The following is a 17,818-nucleotide window of genomic DNA, read 5'->3' on the forward strand; positions in this document are numbered from 1 at the left end:
ACCAAAAGAGAATTTAAAAAAAAAACACTCTCCTTATAATCCATATTAGAGTGAAAAAAAATTCACTCTAATATTTATTCAATATTACCCTAAACTGGTACCTGAAGCGGAGGGCTGATCACCTTTCCTTCGTGTGTTAACGATCAAGATAACACTGTGTTTGTATAATGCAGTGCCCTATGCACCATTGGGGTGCGGACTATGGTTTGAATGAAAAAAATGAAATATAATCCATTGTTTACTTTGTGTAATACCACTTTTATAAACACTTATTCGTGACTACCGGTTTCGGAAAATTATTCCATTATCAGGTCGTTAAAATAAAATTATCACAACTTGACATTTGTCTAAAAATTGAATTTTGAAAGAGAGAAATAAGACCAATGAATCACAATATGAATTCGAGTCAACTTCTCACTCCTTTCAACAGCGTCAAATATCGTCAATTTTCAGTTGTGCATGTTTTTGGAATGTCCAGAAAATGTACTATATCCCAGCAAACTTTTAAACTTTATATTTACCTGCTACAGGGCAGATAGTGTTGTTTTTACATTTTAAAGAAAAGGTATTGTTAATTATTTTTTAAAAATACTAAATATTTTTCAAATGAAGAAAAAACCTTCAGGTTTTACCTAAAAAGATCTGTTACACAATAAAAAGTTCAATTAGTGGCTCGATATTTATTTTTTATACATTGTATTATATTTTTAAGCTTTTTAACGATCTCAAACATATAGTTTAATTTTTTATTTTTTTTATTCATTCAAACCATTCAATTCCTCAACCCTAAGCCGATGGTGCATAGGGCACTGCAGCTTGACACATGAGGGAAAGGTGATCGGCCCTACGCTCCAAGTACCAGTCCAGGGTAATATAAAATAAACGTTAGAGGGAAAGAATCACTTATGTGTGTTTGAACCGTCCCTGGGAATCGAACCCGGACCTCCAGTTAGTTAGACGAGCGTGCTGACCATGACACTATGGAGGTGGACAAAGATTTTATTTTATTTTATACTCGTATTTAAACAGCAAAAATACCTAGTTACACATTTGCAACCTTATGGGTGTAAATACGCTTTTAACGTTTTATCACGCGCGAAAAAACGCTTTTATCGGAGAATGCAGGCGTATGAGGTATTTCGTTTAACAGAATGGCGTTTAGCGGTCGCCATGTTGTTTTTATTATTTTATTTTCCCGCCAACGAGAACAATAAAGGCACAGATTTTCCACATTCCGCTTTTCCGGTTTTCCGATAATTTTCCCACGGAATTTTTTCCACTTTTCAATCACCTTGAGTGATTCTCGTGAAATGGAAAAAAAAAATTTAAAAAAGAATTAAAAGTGTCTCAACTTGATATGAAACTTGTATATGGAAGTCTTAGCTTCCCACAGCTTACAACCTGCCATTTCGTTGGCTTAAGCGATCACTTTACACATTTTAATGTTTACCATTCCACCCATTATTGAACATTTATATCACACATAATACGCTTAGTTCTTTGGAAAAAGTATTTCAATTTGACAAATTTTCATTTAAAATTTTGGTTTAAAAATTAAAAATTTGTTCAAAAAAATATTTCTCTCAATATGTGTTTGAAAGGTTCCTATCGCATGGGAATGATTCCGGGATGATTCTTACAGAAGCTCTACACGTCCTGTCAGATATGTTTATATTTATATATATATATATATATATATATATATATATATATATATATATATATATATATATATATATATATATATATATATATATATATATATATATATATATATATATATATGTATATATAAATATAAATATATATATATATATATATATATATATATATATATATATATATATATATATATATATATATATATATATATATATATATATATATATATATATATATAACCCTATAATGATTAACTTACCGACATTTCTGAGGCAGGATGGTCAATAATCTCCAACTCAGTTTCATTACCGTCGAGTAGAACAGACACATTTTTCTGGCCGTATTCTTCATCTGAAAAATAAAAGATTTTTATTGATATTTCAACATTGATGAAGAAGAAAGAATTAAAACTTAAGCAATAAGTTTCAGGAACACGCTTATCATGCCATTCAGTGCACGATGCGTTTTTTAAAAAAAAGCCATAGATTCGAGAATTTGATTTAAAAATGTGTTTGAATTTGACGTCAATAACGTTAAAAAAATTCAAACCGGAAAAATATATTAATTTGACAATTTGACATAAAAAACGTAACACAGGAAAAAGACATACAATAAAATTTAAATAAATTAAATTTTAAATAAAAAAACATCAAATAAAACAATAAAAATTAAAATAGAACAATTATATGCATATCTGAGAAATCGACCTCTTAAACATTAAAAAAAAAAACAGAAAAATTTGTTCGGTAATTTGACATCGAAAACTCAAGCTGTAAAGAAGTATAAACCGAGAAAAGTAATGAATACCACACCTTTACCTTAAAGCATACCTCTGTTTTATATTTCTATACATGCCCAAACACATGCTTCTCAGAAAGGGAATGTTCGCCGTTTCGTAGTTGATTATGATAAACGAACGTCATACATTCAGCACACAGCGTAATTTTTCAAATCCGACTGCTCCTAACATGCTTAATTCTACCCCCAACATTTTTATTCAACCTTTTTCTGACATTTCCTTTTCTTAGGGGAAAAGTACTCACTTAAGGGTGGATATCAAGACTCCATTCCGGGTCCAGAGTTGAGGCTCTATAGAAAGGTTTCTCGTTGCAAAATCACCCCCTACAAATATGGTATGAATATATGTATTCGTATAAAGTCCTTTCGACTCCTTTTGATATGAGTGTGTTCTGGACAGCCACCTCCGGTTTTCTTATGTACACACACATATGTATAATACATCTTACTATTCATGACAGGATATTTCCGCGTTCGAAGCAAATAATATTGTACAAGAGAAAACAAGAATAAACCATGAAGTCTACACACATACCGCTCACTCCTTTCAACAACGTCATATATCAAAAATTGTCAATTTTCAGTCATGCATGTTTTCGGAATGCCCAGAAAATGTACCATATCCCATCAAAAGCAGCATATTTTTAACTTTATATTTACCCGCTACAGGGCAGAAAGTGTTGTTTTTGCATTTTGAAGAAAATGTATTGTTTAATTTTTTTTTTTAAATATACTAACTATTTTTCAAATGGTGAAAAAACATTCAGGTTTTACCTAAAAAGATCTGTTGCACAGTTAAAAGTTCAATAAGTAGCTTGAGATTTATTTTTAAAACATTTCAGTATATTTTTGAACTTTAAACGATCTCCTGAAATATAAAGTTTTTTGATATTTGACGTTGTTGAAAGGAGTGAGCAATATAAAGGTGTGACTGATGAATAACTGTTAGTTTTTTGATTACACGAATGTGATGATATTTATCACTTTCTCTCAGTTTTTACATCTTTCCAACTGATTTTATTACATCAAATTGTCATAAAATATATTTAAATATGAGTGATTTTTTCATTATATCAAGATAACACTGCGTTTATATGATGCAGTGCCCTATGCACCATTGAAGTATGGATAAGGATTGGAGAATATATATTTATTATATATATATATATATATATATATATATATATATATATATATATATATATATATATATATATATATATATATATATACATATATAATATATATATATATATATATATATATATATATATATATATATATATATATATATATATATATATATATATATATATATATATATATATATATATATATATATATATATATATATATATATATATATATATATATATATATATATATATATATATATATATATATATATATATATATATATATATATATATATATATATAATATATATATATATATACACGATTGTAAAAATTGAGCTGAGCCACGAAAAATGCAAAATCATTCAGGATAAACATGATACTAGCTAGTATCACATTATCACATTGGTTGGAAAGCTAAACCATTTTAGGGCAACGCTCTTTACACTTTGAGCTATGAACGGAATCATATTATGTTTAGTAGCATCCTACTCTTACGTGGAACTAGTCTAGACGTTCAATATATGAGTACATATATTTACAATATATTTTCAGGAAGAGATGCTACGTTAGGGTGGACAGATACTCTAAAAATGCAAATTGGAGAGCTTGAAAATCAGAAGTAGCATAGGTTCGAAAAATGGTAATAACACCCTTTTGTGAGGATGAAGGAATTTTGATAAACAATACTGTTTTCTGGATAATGGATCTTTGTCAGACGGGAGGAATTTCTAATTTAACATACTCAACCTATAAAATATTGTATTATGTAGACTCGTTGTGTTTATAACAGACGATATATAATCAATATTTTCATTCATCATTTTCTTTTGGAAAACCAGGAACCGGGTTTCGTCGTAGCTGACATCATCAGACTGGTGATGTCTGATGATGTCGGTTGACCTAGCCTATTGACCTAGTCTGATGATGCCGGTTACGGCAAAACCCGGTCGCTGGTCAAATAAAATGTATGTGGAAAAAACTATGTACGAGTATATAGTTGTGATTTTATTCTGGCACTAATAAAAGGAATAATGGGTAGGTGTGTATGAGGAGATGCACAAATGTGGAAGAGGCTAAGATTGTTTGCAATGACAGATTGGTGTGGCGTTCTATTCTCTCTCCCTACCCCTGTTGAAAAGCGGCATGATAGTCAGTTAGTTAATTAGTTACGTCAAAAGCAAATATTTTTGCATTATTTTTTTTTATTTTTTCCTAAATGTCATTTGATCCACCCTAGTCCAGCAATCACCTCACCTCGCGCTCATCCATAGTAAGCATCCGGAGGAAGCGGCTGAAATTTAATCTTATTTCTCTACGCCTTCTTGAACATAACATTATTTGAAGTTCCGTTAACACAGTCGAACTTCCACAGTAGAGTGGTCATAACTTCTAGAAGCTATATGTACATAAAGAAATACGAATATATTAAGTAGAAGTTATATATGAATTATATAATTTTGTTCGCCTCCGTAGTGTAATGGTCAGCAAGCTCGGCTACCGTTCTGGAGGTCCCGGGTTCGATTCCCAGGGGGGGTTAAATAATTATAAGTGATTTTTTCACTGTACTATTTATTCAATATTACCCTGGACTGGAACCTGAAGCGAAGAGCTGATCACCTTTCCTTCATGTGTAAACGATCAAAATAACACTGCGTTTATATTACGCAGTGCCCTATGCACCATTGGGGTGCGGATAAGGGTTTTATTATTATTATTATATAATTTTAGTATTCTTTTATTTATTTATATTTCATCATACATATAATTACAAATTACGGATTGCAATAATGTGCCCTCACTGAGTTTTCCGTGCCGAGGGCACATTTTACAATACTTACCGAATGATGCGATCTATTTCAGATATGCCCACTTCCATTATCCAATTATGAATAGCTCTTTCATATTTAGTTTCTAATCTAAATGGATATGTAGGTAATGGAAGTAGGTTGTACAGTTTTATTGCATAATAATCAAAGTTTTTTTTACCCAAAGAGGTATGTGTTAGGTTTTGTTTTATGTGTTTATATTGTTTACAATTTTCGCCTCTTCCAAATTCACGTACCTCCTCATACATACCCGCTGATTATTCCGACTCCTGATCTTACCACTTTCATGTACTTTAAAATTTAATTTTATCGAAAATGCTTAGGTTATCCTTCCATTCTTTCCTTTTTCCACCATTCGAACATCTATCATACATATTATTTATTGATTTGGTATTAATTTTGTGGAATGACATGTTGATTTTTTTAAATTAAACTCTTGTAATAAACCACTTAACGAGTTTTATTTCTTATTATTTTTTGACATATCATCAAAGACGAAGAAGAATATGGAAGTATGGGCATTTACGGGGCTGATGACCGTCATAGGCTGGTTTAAGTTATCACTGTACACACGTGTAACATTCACCAATTCCACCCATTATTGACAACCACACTACTCGATTTCTTGGAAGTTCTATATATATGAACCAATTTTGAAACATTGTTCTTGAATCACTAGAACTTCAATTGAGACAAAAATTGGTGAAATAAAAAGAAGCTTTTTATTCTCAAAAAAAAAGTTATGAAAAATACTCCTATAATTAGAGATAATCCAGATTTGTGAACAAGTATTTGGACACACTCAAAATGTTGTAAAGAGTTTTATTTCATTAAACACAACTAGTTTCGAAAACTAACAAATGTTTTTATCATTCAGCCTACTTTCATCCTTTTCTTCACTCCATGCTTCATTTTCATACCTTAGAGTTGGAACTAGGACTCCATTATGTAGAGCTATTGTAAGTTATTTAAATAATATTAACGCATTTTCGTAGATGTTATATATCATATAATATTAAGTTAAATACAATAAAATTGGCTGTTCAAAAAACTATAAACTAGGCAAATTTTACTGACAACTCAAGCAATTGCTGGTGGAGCTTCAAAAAGTCATGTAAGATTAGAGAAATCGCTCACTCCTTTCAAGAATGTCATAAATTAAAAAACTTGATTTTTTAGGAGAACGTTTTTAAAGTTTAAAAATATAAAACATGTATTAAAAATAAATATCAAGCCACTTATTGAACTTTCTACTGTGCAACAGATCTTTTAAGGTAAAACCTGAAGGTTTGTTCTCCATCTGAAAAATAATTAGTATATTTAAAAAAATAATTAAACAATATCTTTTCTTCAAAATGCAAAAACAAGACTTTCTACCCTGTAGCGGGTAAATATTAATCTAAAAATATGCCGCTTTTGCTGGGATATAGTACATTTTCTGGGCATTCCGAAAACATGCACAACTGAAAATTGACGATTTTTGATTTATGACGTTCTTGAAAGGAGTGAGCGATATATGCTTTTTTGACATGATCACAAAAAGCTGGAAGCAGTATAAATTGGTTGTCATTAGGGTGAGGTAAAATGCATTAGGAAATATTAAATCTTAAAAAGATGGTTCTTAATTTTTAAACCATCTAACATCGCAGAGTACCGCGTTCCTTTATATCAGGAATAAAACGTTGCACACTTGATATAATTAAAGGAATTTTATAATACCGTTAAAACACGGGCTGTGATTCACGAAGAGCGATCTTTCGCTCTCGACTTTAGGGGAGTGCTTTTTTATCATTAAAACTGAAAAAGTTCAATCACAAAAGGAAAAAATATTCATCTTAAATCGCCACGCCACACTTCGTGCCGAATCTCTGTATTCTCTCGCCATCTATGGTCCACAATGGAAGCGAGTAGGTTGGAGGTAGGTCGGGATCAGGTCGGGAGATGGAAGGAGGCGAAGTGGGACGTTCTGTTTGCCCAATCAACGCGAAGAGCTTTCCACGTGATAATGAATCGGTCAGCGGAATTTGGAGAGTCTCGAGAATGAACGTATAAATTGCATGTTAGAATTAAAAATGAATTAAGGCCAAATTGACCTCACATATCGTAGTCATACAGGATAAAGTGACCAAGTGCATTTTTTACAAAAACGTGATCATTGACTATTTGATATCTTACTAGCTTAATATTGCCCTGAAAAAATGCCAAAGGATTTTAAACTTAGAAGTATAATATATTGACTTGTTAAAAATGACTAGCTGCATTGATGTTTATTTTCTTGCCAAGCGAAAGTGATTTAAATGGCCCTTCTGAACATTTTACGTTTTGTTAGTTGGTCACTTTCGTACGACTACGATATGAACTAAGGGTTAAGCTAGGCTTACCATACGTTCAGTTTCATTATTTTAAAAACACCATGCTTCACTTCTAACGATAAAAGTAATATAAAATTCTGAAATGTGGTTTTTAACCCTACGTGCAAACAATGTGATCACTTAAACCAGCCTACAGGTGGTAAGCACCGCGTATTTAACGATCAAGATAACACTGATTCTATACAATGCAGTGCCCTATGCACTATATATATATATATATATATATATATATATATATATATATATATATATATATATATATATATATATATATATATATATATATATATATATATATATATATATATATATATATATATATATATATATATATATATATATATATATATATATATATATATATATATATATATATATATATATATATATATATATATACATGTGAATAGTCGTTCAACCAAATATGCCTTTGTATGTTTCGACTTATAAAGCAATGTTTGCCAAACGGAATCGGGCTTAGTGAAAGCGAATTTAAAAGACCTCAAAGAGTCTACCTTCGAAATGTTGCCAGCCGTGAGTTCCAATCACATTCGATATTTTATCCAGCCCGCAAACACACTCACGAAAAGTAAAAACGTTACATCTCCGCGAGCAACTCACCCCTCATACACTCCCCTTCAGAAGGCTCGGGCGTTTGAACACGAGAAAGGATAGAAAAAAACCTCCGGTTTATAATGATAACATGGCTTCCCTTTCGGGAATGCCATGTCAAGAATAAAACCGATCCTCGATTTATGTATCTACTCCAAAATTCAAATCCTTTTTTTTCTTCTAACAACCCTCGTACGCTCCCGATGGTGCATATGGCACTCTTCAACACCGTGAAATGATATATAATATTATTTCAAGAATTGATTTGGCAGGTACTTTGTGGTAGTATCTATCAATTTTAATTGACGTTTTACTCGGTAAATACCAATATAAAATGTGGTATTATTAACAAGTAATTCATATTATTTTTTGAAATCTCATCAAAGATGAAGAAGAATATGGAAGTCTGGGCATTTACGGGGCTGACGACCGTCATAGGCTGGTTTAAGTGATCACTGTTCACATATGGAGATAATACAGATTTTGTGAAAAAATATTTGGACACACTCAAAATGTTGTAAGTAAAACTTTAATTAAAAATGATCTATTGATAAAACAACAACTACCTATATAATTTTTTTTCACTTTTATTTTATTTGACAAGTTACCGAATTTTGTCATTACCGACATCATTAGACTGGTGTGAGGCTTAACAAATGACAGTTTTTATTTTCACCAGTAGATGAAAAAATCCGTTAGTTTTCGAAACAAGTGGTGTATAATAAAATAAAACCCACTTAGTGGTTTATTACAAGTGATTAATATTTATATATTTTTTTAAATAGGCTAGACAAAATTCTTTGCTATAAATAAAACAACGCAAGGGTTGAAAACTTCGATTTTATATATTTTTCTTTCATAATGAATTTAAATTGAATGAATTTATTTATCACATTAAATGTCAAGTTTAAAAATATGTTCTTAATTTATGAAAACCTGCCAACATTGCAGTATCATATTTATTGTAACTGCAGACAGTTGGTATAATTCCATATTGAATTGTTGGGTAATATATCCAAAATAAAACAAGGTTTGTTGGATTGAATTCTACATTTATTTATATATATTTTAACACGTGTGATTGAGTGTTTGATAACGTCCTAAGAAGACGAAACGCGTCACGTATTAACACATACATAAATAAATGTAGAATTCAATCCAACAAACCTTGTTTTATTTTGGATATATTATTACCCAACAATTGCAGTATCACTCTATTTTTTAAAAGTTTAAATTTAATTAAAAGTAAAAGAGGTAATGAGGGGATCCCGAGGGGTGGGGACGAAGTGTCGGCCTCTGTCCGTACATCTTCCTCCCCCCTCATTAATTGAATAGAGCATTATTTATTTCTTCAGAAATATTTTGAAGATTTTCCTCTATGTGCAGCTGACAGAGAGTCCCTTAGGACTCTATAACTGCTGCGGGTGGATGGGGGGCTCAGATTCCACAAAAAAAGCATCACTCTATAAAAAGCATAATACGCTAGAATACTTTTTTGTAATTGCAATACTACACTTATTGTTTTTTATTACTTGAATATATGAACGACTTGATGTAACTGTTTTGTAAAATTCCCAAAAAAATGCGACAATCTTTTTTTATATTTTTTTTTGGCGATAGTGCCTTTTGAAATCTCCTCGAGAACATTATTCAAAAGGACGTCACTTACCGCCGACGCGTTTTCAGATGTTCCGGAGAAAGCACAATTCCATTTATTTCACAGCATGTCACATATTTTACTTATTCTCGACATTTGAGAGCTAGTTTTGATTTGTTAACCTGTCTCAGGTTTAATGGGGACGCATGAGACCCATTGTGACAGTATTAAATATTTCCAAACTAAACAGATTTGAGGGGTAAAAAAAACATGTTACAATAATGGAAACAGGGCCCTCATAATGTTACCCCGGCGATGTAGAGCGAGTGGTATGTTTGCTTCCTCACACATACCACACTGAGATGGTAAATATTAAATTTTGAATATTCAAAACACTTACTTTGTGGATCATTGTAATATATAAATTTTACACTGAAAATAAACTTTCTTGAATTTTTGGGAAGGGATCACAGTTTCTTACCAAGAATTCGTGTACGAAAAGTTTACCTCAATTTCCTGTATATATGATGATAAAAGGATATATGTACCTTTAATTAATATTTGGTACATATTGTTCTAAAAAGATGACGTGTAATAATTGTAGACGTCAAGAAATACTGCCTTATTTGTTAACTTCGTGAAAGCCTTATGATATTTATTCTGTGAAGCCTTTACTAAACAAAGTGCTTGATTTCTGTATTTGACAAGTTCTTAACGTAGGTTGACTCTCAAACACAACGTTATATTTTATGTACTATAAAAAAATCACATATCTCACGGAGTTGTTTAGATTACTTTATATGTATACTCGTATTTATTTATTTATTTATATATATATATATATATATATATATATATATATATATATATATATATATATATATATATATATATATATATATATATATATATATATATATATATATATATATATATATATATATATATATATATATATATATATATAAATATATATATACATATATATATATATATATATATATATATATATATATATATATATATATATATATATATATATATATATATATATAAATATATATATATACATATATATATATATATATATATATATATATTATTTATTGATTCGGTATTAACTGTGTGGAATGACATGATTATTTTATTAAAATTAAACATACCACTTTGACATACACTTGAATATACAACTTTATCGAGTTTTATTTTTATTTACGACTAGTTTCGAAAACGACAGATGTTTTCATCTTCTGGTACAAATTAAATCTGAATTTAATTGATTTTAATTTGTACTAGTAGATGAAAACATCTGTTGAAACTAGTCGTAATTAAAAATAAAACTCGATAAAGTGGTTTATTCAAGTGTTTAATTTTATCAATATATATATATATATATATATATAATATATATATATATATATATATATATATATATATATATATATATATATATATATATATATATATATATATATATATCCACAACATTTTAAGTGTGTCCAAATACTAGAAAATCTGGATTTTCTTCACTTTATTTATTTGAAGTTTCTTTTTCGGCATCTCAATAAAGATAAAGAAGCCACTTCCTAGGACAAGTCGTAAGCCTTGTAAAAACCCAGACTTCCACTTCTTTTTCATCTGTCTAGTCTGCATTTACAGGGCTTATGACTTGGTGAAGTGATCACTTAACACATGTGTAACATTCACCATTCTACCCATGACTGACAACCACAATACTCAAATGTTTGGATTTTAGATACTGGGATACGCCTGAAAAGAAGATTTAAAATTTGCATGCAGCTTATTATTTAACCAGGTTATTTTATTCACAACATTTTCATATTTATCTAAACTTGTTCAAAAATATGAGAAACCCAGATTTGTTAACAAATATTTGGACACACCCATAAAAGATGTTGAAGTGATTTTTCCTACAGTGACTCATTCATTTTGTTTTGAATATTGAAAGCATTAACTTTGTGGATCATATTGATATATTTTTTTGAGAAATAAAAAGACTTTTTTTTATCCACTCACATTTTTACTAACCAACTAGATTCAGCAACAACCAACATGACATAAATTAAAGTCATAATTTATGACATAAATTAAAGTCAAAAATTAAACCCTTAAGAGGGCAACAGGTTGTTGCCGAAACTATGTAGTAGGTTAGTAAAAATGTGAGTGGATCAAAAAACAAAGTCTTTTTATTTCTCAAAATAATATGACTCATTCGTTTTATTTATCTTTTTAAAATATTTAGAATTTCAACTCACCCAATGAGGCGTCGTATGCACATATGTACTCGCTAGTAGTAAATTGGCATGTAAGGGCTGTTTTTCCCACCCCCGAGGCACCTAGCATGGCCACCCTGTACGGACCTCTCGGAACTGGTGGGGCCACTTGCGATCCGGTGCTGAAAACAAATATGTATATATTTATATATTTTTTTAAATATATAAAAAAAGAGTAGTTGAAGGAGTCAGGTGAGGAGTAGAGGGAGAGAAGTAGAAGGAAACCAAGCAAGATATAATACGATTATATATTCGGATGCTAGTCATATGCACTATCCCTAATGGGTATCCAGGCTCATTAGTCAAATTCTGTAATCGGTCATCGCTTGACTTAGCTGGGCCTCTCAAGGCTCCACGCCTGATAACCCAATAACGCAAGGTGGATAAAAAGTTTTTAGTCAAATAAAGAAAGATATATTATCTAGTGATTAGTTATATTTTGTTTTTACCTTATGTTTTTTATATTTTCTCATTTGTACTATTTTCTCATTTTTTATATATTCTCATTTGTTTATTTTAAAAATGCTTCTTACATTACGTTTTTCTCTTTATTTCTTTTAAATATGCTTCTTATGCCTATTTTTATACCGGTTTATTGTTTTTATTTAAAAAAATCTTTTTTGTTACTTTATTATTTGTGTTCCAATCTTGTTAACCTTAATCCCATGTCCCAAAATAAGAAATAGAAATTACTCATCGGGAATATTATATGTATATATGACTTTTGTATGTAATATGTTTTGAAATAATAAAAAAAGACAATAAAATAGAAGATCAACGAGATGTGGGCTGAAGACCAATCTCCTGGCTCCGGAATATACGAGATTAGATCAGGACCGTCGAGAATCTGTTTAGAGCTACCCAAGGATAATTACTCTCAATAGTGGACATCTAAGAGACCTTAACTGACACGGACAAAAGAAGAAATAGTCGAGTAAACCAAAGCTTCTTTTCAAAAGCAACACTAAGATGCACTACCCTGTCTGGCAGCGAGGGTGATTCTTCTCTCGGTGATCCTGAGACTGACAATATGTCAGAGCCAGCTTGCGCGACAAGGGCAAGCAAAGTGAAGCAGGGAAACAAGTTTGTCCAAGGAAAGGGTAAAAAACCTTAAGAGGAAGGACCTACAACCTGAGGACTAGGAGAGCTGACCTTAACAGTCTACAAAGACGATAATTTGGGATGGAGCTAAGAAGAAGAAGATAATTGTTATGCATATATATATATATATATATATATATATATATATATATATATATATATATATATATATATATATATATATATATATATATATATATATATATATATATATATATATATATATATAAATATATATATATATATATACATATATATATATATATATATATATATATATATATATATATATATATATATATATATATATATATATATATATATATATACATATATATATATATATATATATATATATATATATATATATATATATATATATACATATATACATATATACATATACCCTAAAATCTGGCGGTGTCAAAAGTCTGCGTAATCGGAGGGCATGTATGACTAGATGTATGGATGTGAAGGAGGCGAGGAGTGTATGTCAGGACAGATGAGTGTGGCGTTCCATCCTCTCTGCCTATCGTGATGGTAATAGTAGTAGTAGTTCTAGTATATATATATATATATATATATATATATATATATATATATATATATATATATATATATATATATATATATATATATATATATATATATATATATATATATATATATATATCATTATTATTCGGAACAAAATGTTTCATAAATGAAAGTAATATCTCCGTCGGCGGTATTGATTTTGTGTCTAATCAATGATAATGCTTTAGATAGGACGTTATCTCCATTAAAGCTTGCTTTCCATGTTAAATGACGGCTGAAATATAAAAGTTATAATAATCTGATATTTTCGTTAATGGCCCCGTGTTTACAATATAAATAATAATTGATGGGTATGTCCAAAATAATAAGGTACATAATTTCTTTGTTGTGTGTTTGTTTCATTCATTATTTCCATCTAACTTTTCCAAAATGCTAACTTGAGCTAATTTTCGGTACAGAAACAAATGTAATTAGTTACAACTTGTTTTAAAGGGAGAAAAAGTTATGTAACTGAATGGTTTGATTACATTTTCGAGAGAATTCTCAAGGTACAGAGGACATGCTACTAACGAGCATGCCTGTATACATTTGCTTGAAATAAACATGCTCTTAAATCGTCTTCTTCTTGGCTCTATTCCAACTTATCATCTTTGTAAACTGTTGGGATCAGCTCTCACCGTCCTCAGGTTGTAGGTCCCTCTGTCACGGGCAACGTCATCTAGGCCATGACTTCGAATCACGTTATCTTTCTGCAGCATCCATGATTTTTTTGGTACAGTATATGCCTTTTGAGAAAGATCCATGGCGATTGCCTGGTTCACATTATGATCAGGTTATAACAGTGGCTTGATATTTATTTTTAATACATTTTATTATATTCTTAAACTTTAAAAACGATTTCCTGAAAAATCAAGTTTTTTGATATATCGCTCACTCCTTTCAAGAACGTCATAAATCAAAAAACTTGATTTTTCAGGAGAACGTTTTTAAGGGTTAAAAATATAATAAAATGTATTAAAAATAAATATCAAGCCACTTATTGAACTTTTTACTGTATAACAGATCTTTTTAGGTAAAACCTGATTGTTTTTTCTCCATTAGAAAAATATTTAGTATATTTAAAAAAATAATTAAAAAATACCTTTTCTTCAAAATGCAAAAACAACACTTTCTGCCCTGTAGCGGGTAAATATAAAGTTGAAAATATGCCGCTTTTGCTGGGATATAGTACATTTTTTATACATTCTGAAAACGTTCTTGAAAGGAGTGAGCGATATGACGTTCTTGAAAGGAATGAGCGACTTATTTGTAAAACTTACACTATAGCAATAGAACTAATTTCTTTTCATATACATATTTCTAAAATAAAAATGTATCCAAAATCATATTTGTATAAAAATAAGCACATTAGCGTTCCACAAATAAGTTTGTAGAGGGGTAATACCATGTCGACTTTTCCTTCGCTCTCATATGTTTCTACGACTTACTGCTCAAAACCCCTTGACCGAACTGAAGATAAAATGAGGGGGCAAAATAATGAAAGAGATGAGAAGAACAAATATTCACAACATATAGTAAGAATTCGGGTCATTTAAAATTTTTTTATTTTTTATTATTAGATTAAAACCAATATTTTTAGCTTTTCCACTTTTTTATTTGACCAGCGACCGGGTTTCGTCGTTACCGACATCATCAGACTGGTGATGTCGGTAACGACAAAACCCGGTCGCTGGTCAAATAAAAAAGTGGAAAAGCTAAAAATATTGGTTTTAATCTAATAATAAATTAAAAATGCAATTCCATCACGAAGTGTCAGTGGATAATATAAATCTATCATTTAAAAAACATGATATATTTATTTGAGTTTTATGTTAGGATTCGGTTTACAATATTTCCTTTTATTATTGGTATAGTTTTTCTCTTTTCAAATTTGCAAATTTGAAAGCATATTTTCTCTGAGCAAGTTTTCTCTTCAAGAGACCCCCTTTCCATCATTTTTTTAAAATTACCTAACGTCCAAGTGACTGAAATCTAGCTACGGCTTATGCAACACCGTTTATCATGTTTAACTTTATAAGTTTCATGGCCTATGCCTACTCGTGAGTGGATTTACTCTTTATGTTTAAAGTTACTATAATTTCATGTGATTCATGAGTCAAAATTCTAGGCAAAAACAATCGCTCCCCCTTCCATCACGTATCCGGACCAGCAGACATCTTGACGTGGTTCATTCGTGAACGAACGGATCCTGAAGATCCGTTTAGATACGGTAATTGAGAGACCGATTCTCCAATTCGAGTTAATCTCAAGAATGATTTTATTTTAAATTACCTAATATAAAAGTGTCTGTGAAGTCTAGCTTCGGCTTATGCAAAACTTATAGTGTTCCTACTTTGGCTCCAGCTTTATTTGTTTTATTGATTTTTCTGCTTAAGAGTGGGTTTTCTCTTAATGTTTAAAGTTAATATAATTTCATGTAATTCTTGAGTGAAAAAACCTTTTGTGTTTGAAAATGATTTCATTTTACAGATCACAGTAGATTTTAATAAATAGTGGTATTGACTAAGTAATTTTTAAAATTAAAAATGAAAAAATCCATGCAAAAACACTCGCCATCTCGTTTGCGAACATTGATCTGTTCACATATAGTGACCTGCTGATGCGATCTGATGAATGAATCATTTAGTGATTCAGTTACTGTCAGTGATTCAGTGATTCGGAGATTAATTTATTGCAATTTTGTGTTTAAATATAGTAGGTAGGTACACAACAAGATATGCAAATAAAATATAAAATAAATTTTTCTTTTAATTAAATTGCATAGATAATTATGTTTTAATTTTTAACAGAAGATGAAAACATCTGTAAGTTTTCGAAACTAGTCGTATATATAAATAAAACTCATTAAGTGGTATATTCAAGTGTTTTTTTTTTTATAAATAGATTATTGACATAAAAAATAAATAAAATTCAAAAATAAAAATAACAGGCCTGAAAATAGAATTTCGATTTAATTTCCTGTTGACATTTCCAACCAGTGGAGTTCTACAAAAAATAAACCTTTTTTTAAAAATAAGTACCAACCCAAATAAGACGTATGAATTTTTTTACTTTGTAACTAAGGAGAAAATAACCAAAAAAAGCATCTGGTACCAAAAAATTAAATTAATCATTCATTAAATCATATGGGATGTGCTCCATATGTGTACAATAGTCAACAAACTGCCTACAAATCGCTCACTCCTTTCAAGAACGTCATAAATCAAAAATCGTCACTTTTTTGCTGTGCATGTTTTCGGAATGCCCAGAAAATGTACTTTATCCCAGCAAAAGCGGCATATTTACAGCATAATATTTACCCGCTATACGACAGAAAGTGTTGTTTTTGCATTTTGAAGAAAAGGTATCGTTTAATTTTTTTTAACATACTAAATATTTTTTAAATGTAGAAAACACCTTCAGGTTTTACCTAAAAAGATCTGTTGCACAGTAAAAAGTTCAATAAGTGGCTTGATATTTATTTTTAATACTTTGTATTATATTTTTAAACTTTAAAAACGTTCTCCTGAAAAATCAAGTTTTTTGATTTATGACGTTCTTGAAAGGAGTGAGCGAAATATCGTCTGTCGACCGGAGCACCTTGTATTTAAAAAAAATAATAAAAGAGACCAAGTTGGCTCTCGGGAGGCATGCGGAGTACAGAGTACATCGACGGCCCCTACGTAAAGTACTCTATCTGCAAATCTGTTACTTTACAGGAGAGAGTTTAGAAGATTTTTACAACGTATTTTTTAAAAATTAATTAACGGTTTTATCTGGAATTCTTAATTAGTATTATACATTTAAAAACACGATAAAACCATGAATTAAATCGTTTTAA

General features: G+C 30.0%; 1 protein-coding gene across 1 annotated transcript in view; it reads right to left on the reverse strand.

The window, feature by feature from the left end:
- LOC148302709 (ras-related protein Rap-2a-like) overlaps positions 1-17,818 on the reverse strand; it is a gene marked incomplete at its 5' end in the record, with an annotated part of 38,262 nt that overhangs the window by 3,282 nt on the left and 17,162 nt on the right. The window contains 2 exons of the mRNA XM_088271217.1: positions 1,922-2,013; positions 12,283-12,422. Of these exons, the coding sequence (XP_088127343.1) occupies positions 1,922-2,013; positions 12,283-12,422 (232 nt within the window). The remainder of the gene's footprint in view (positions 1-1,921; positions 2,014-12,282; positions 12,423-17,818) is intronic.

Source organism: Brachycentrus maculatus, unplaced genomic scaffold (assembly GCF_059751285.1).
Source record: "Brachycentrus maculatus isolate JH-2025_06_01 unplaced genomic scaffold, ASM5975128v1 h1tg000421l, whole genome shotgun sequence".
Lineage (NCBI taxonomy): Eukaryota > Metazoa > Arthropoda > Insecta > Trichoptera > Brachycentridae > Brachycentrus > Brachycentrus maculatus.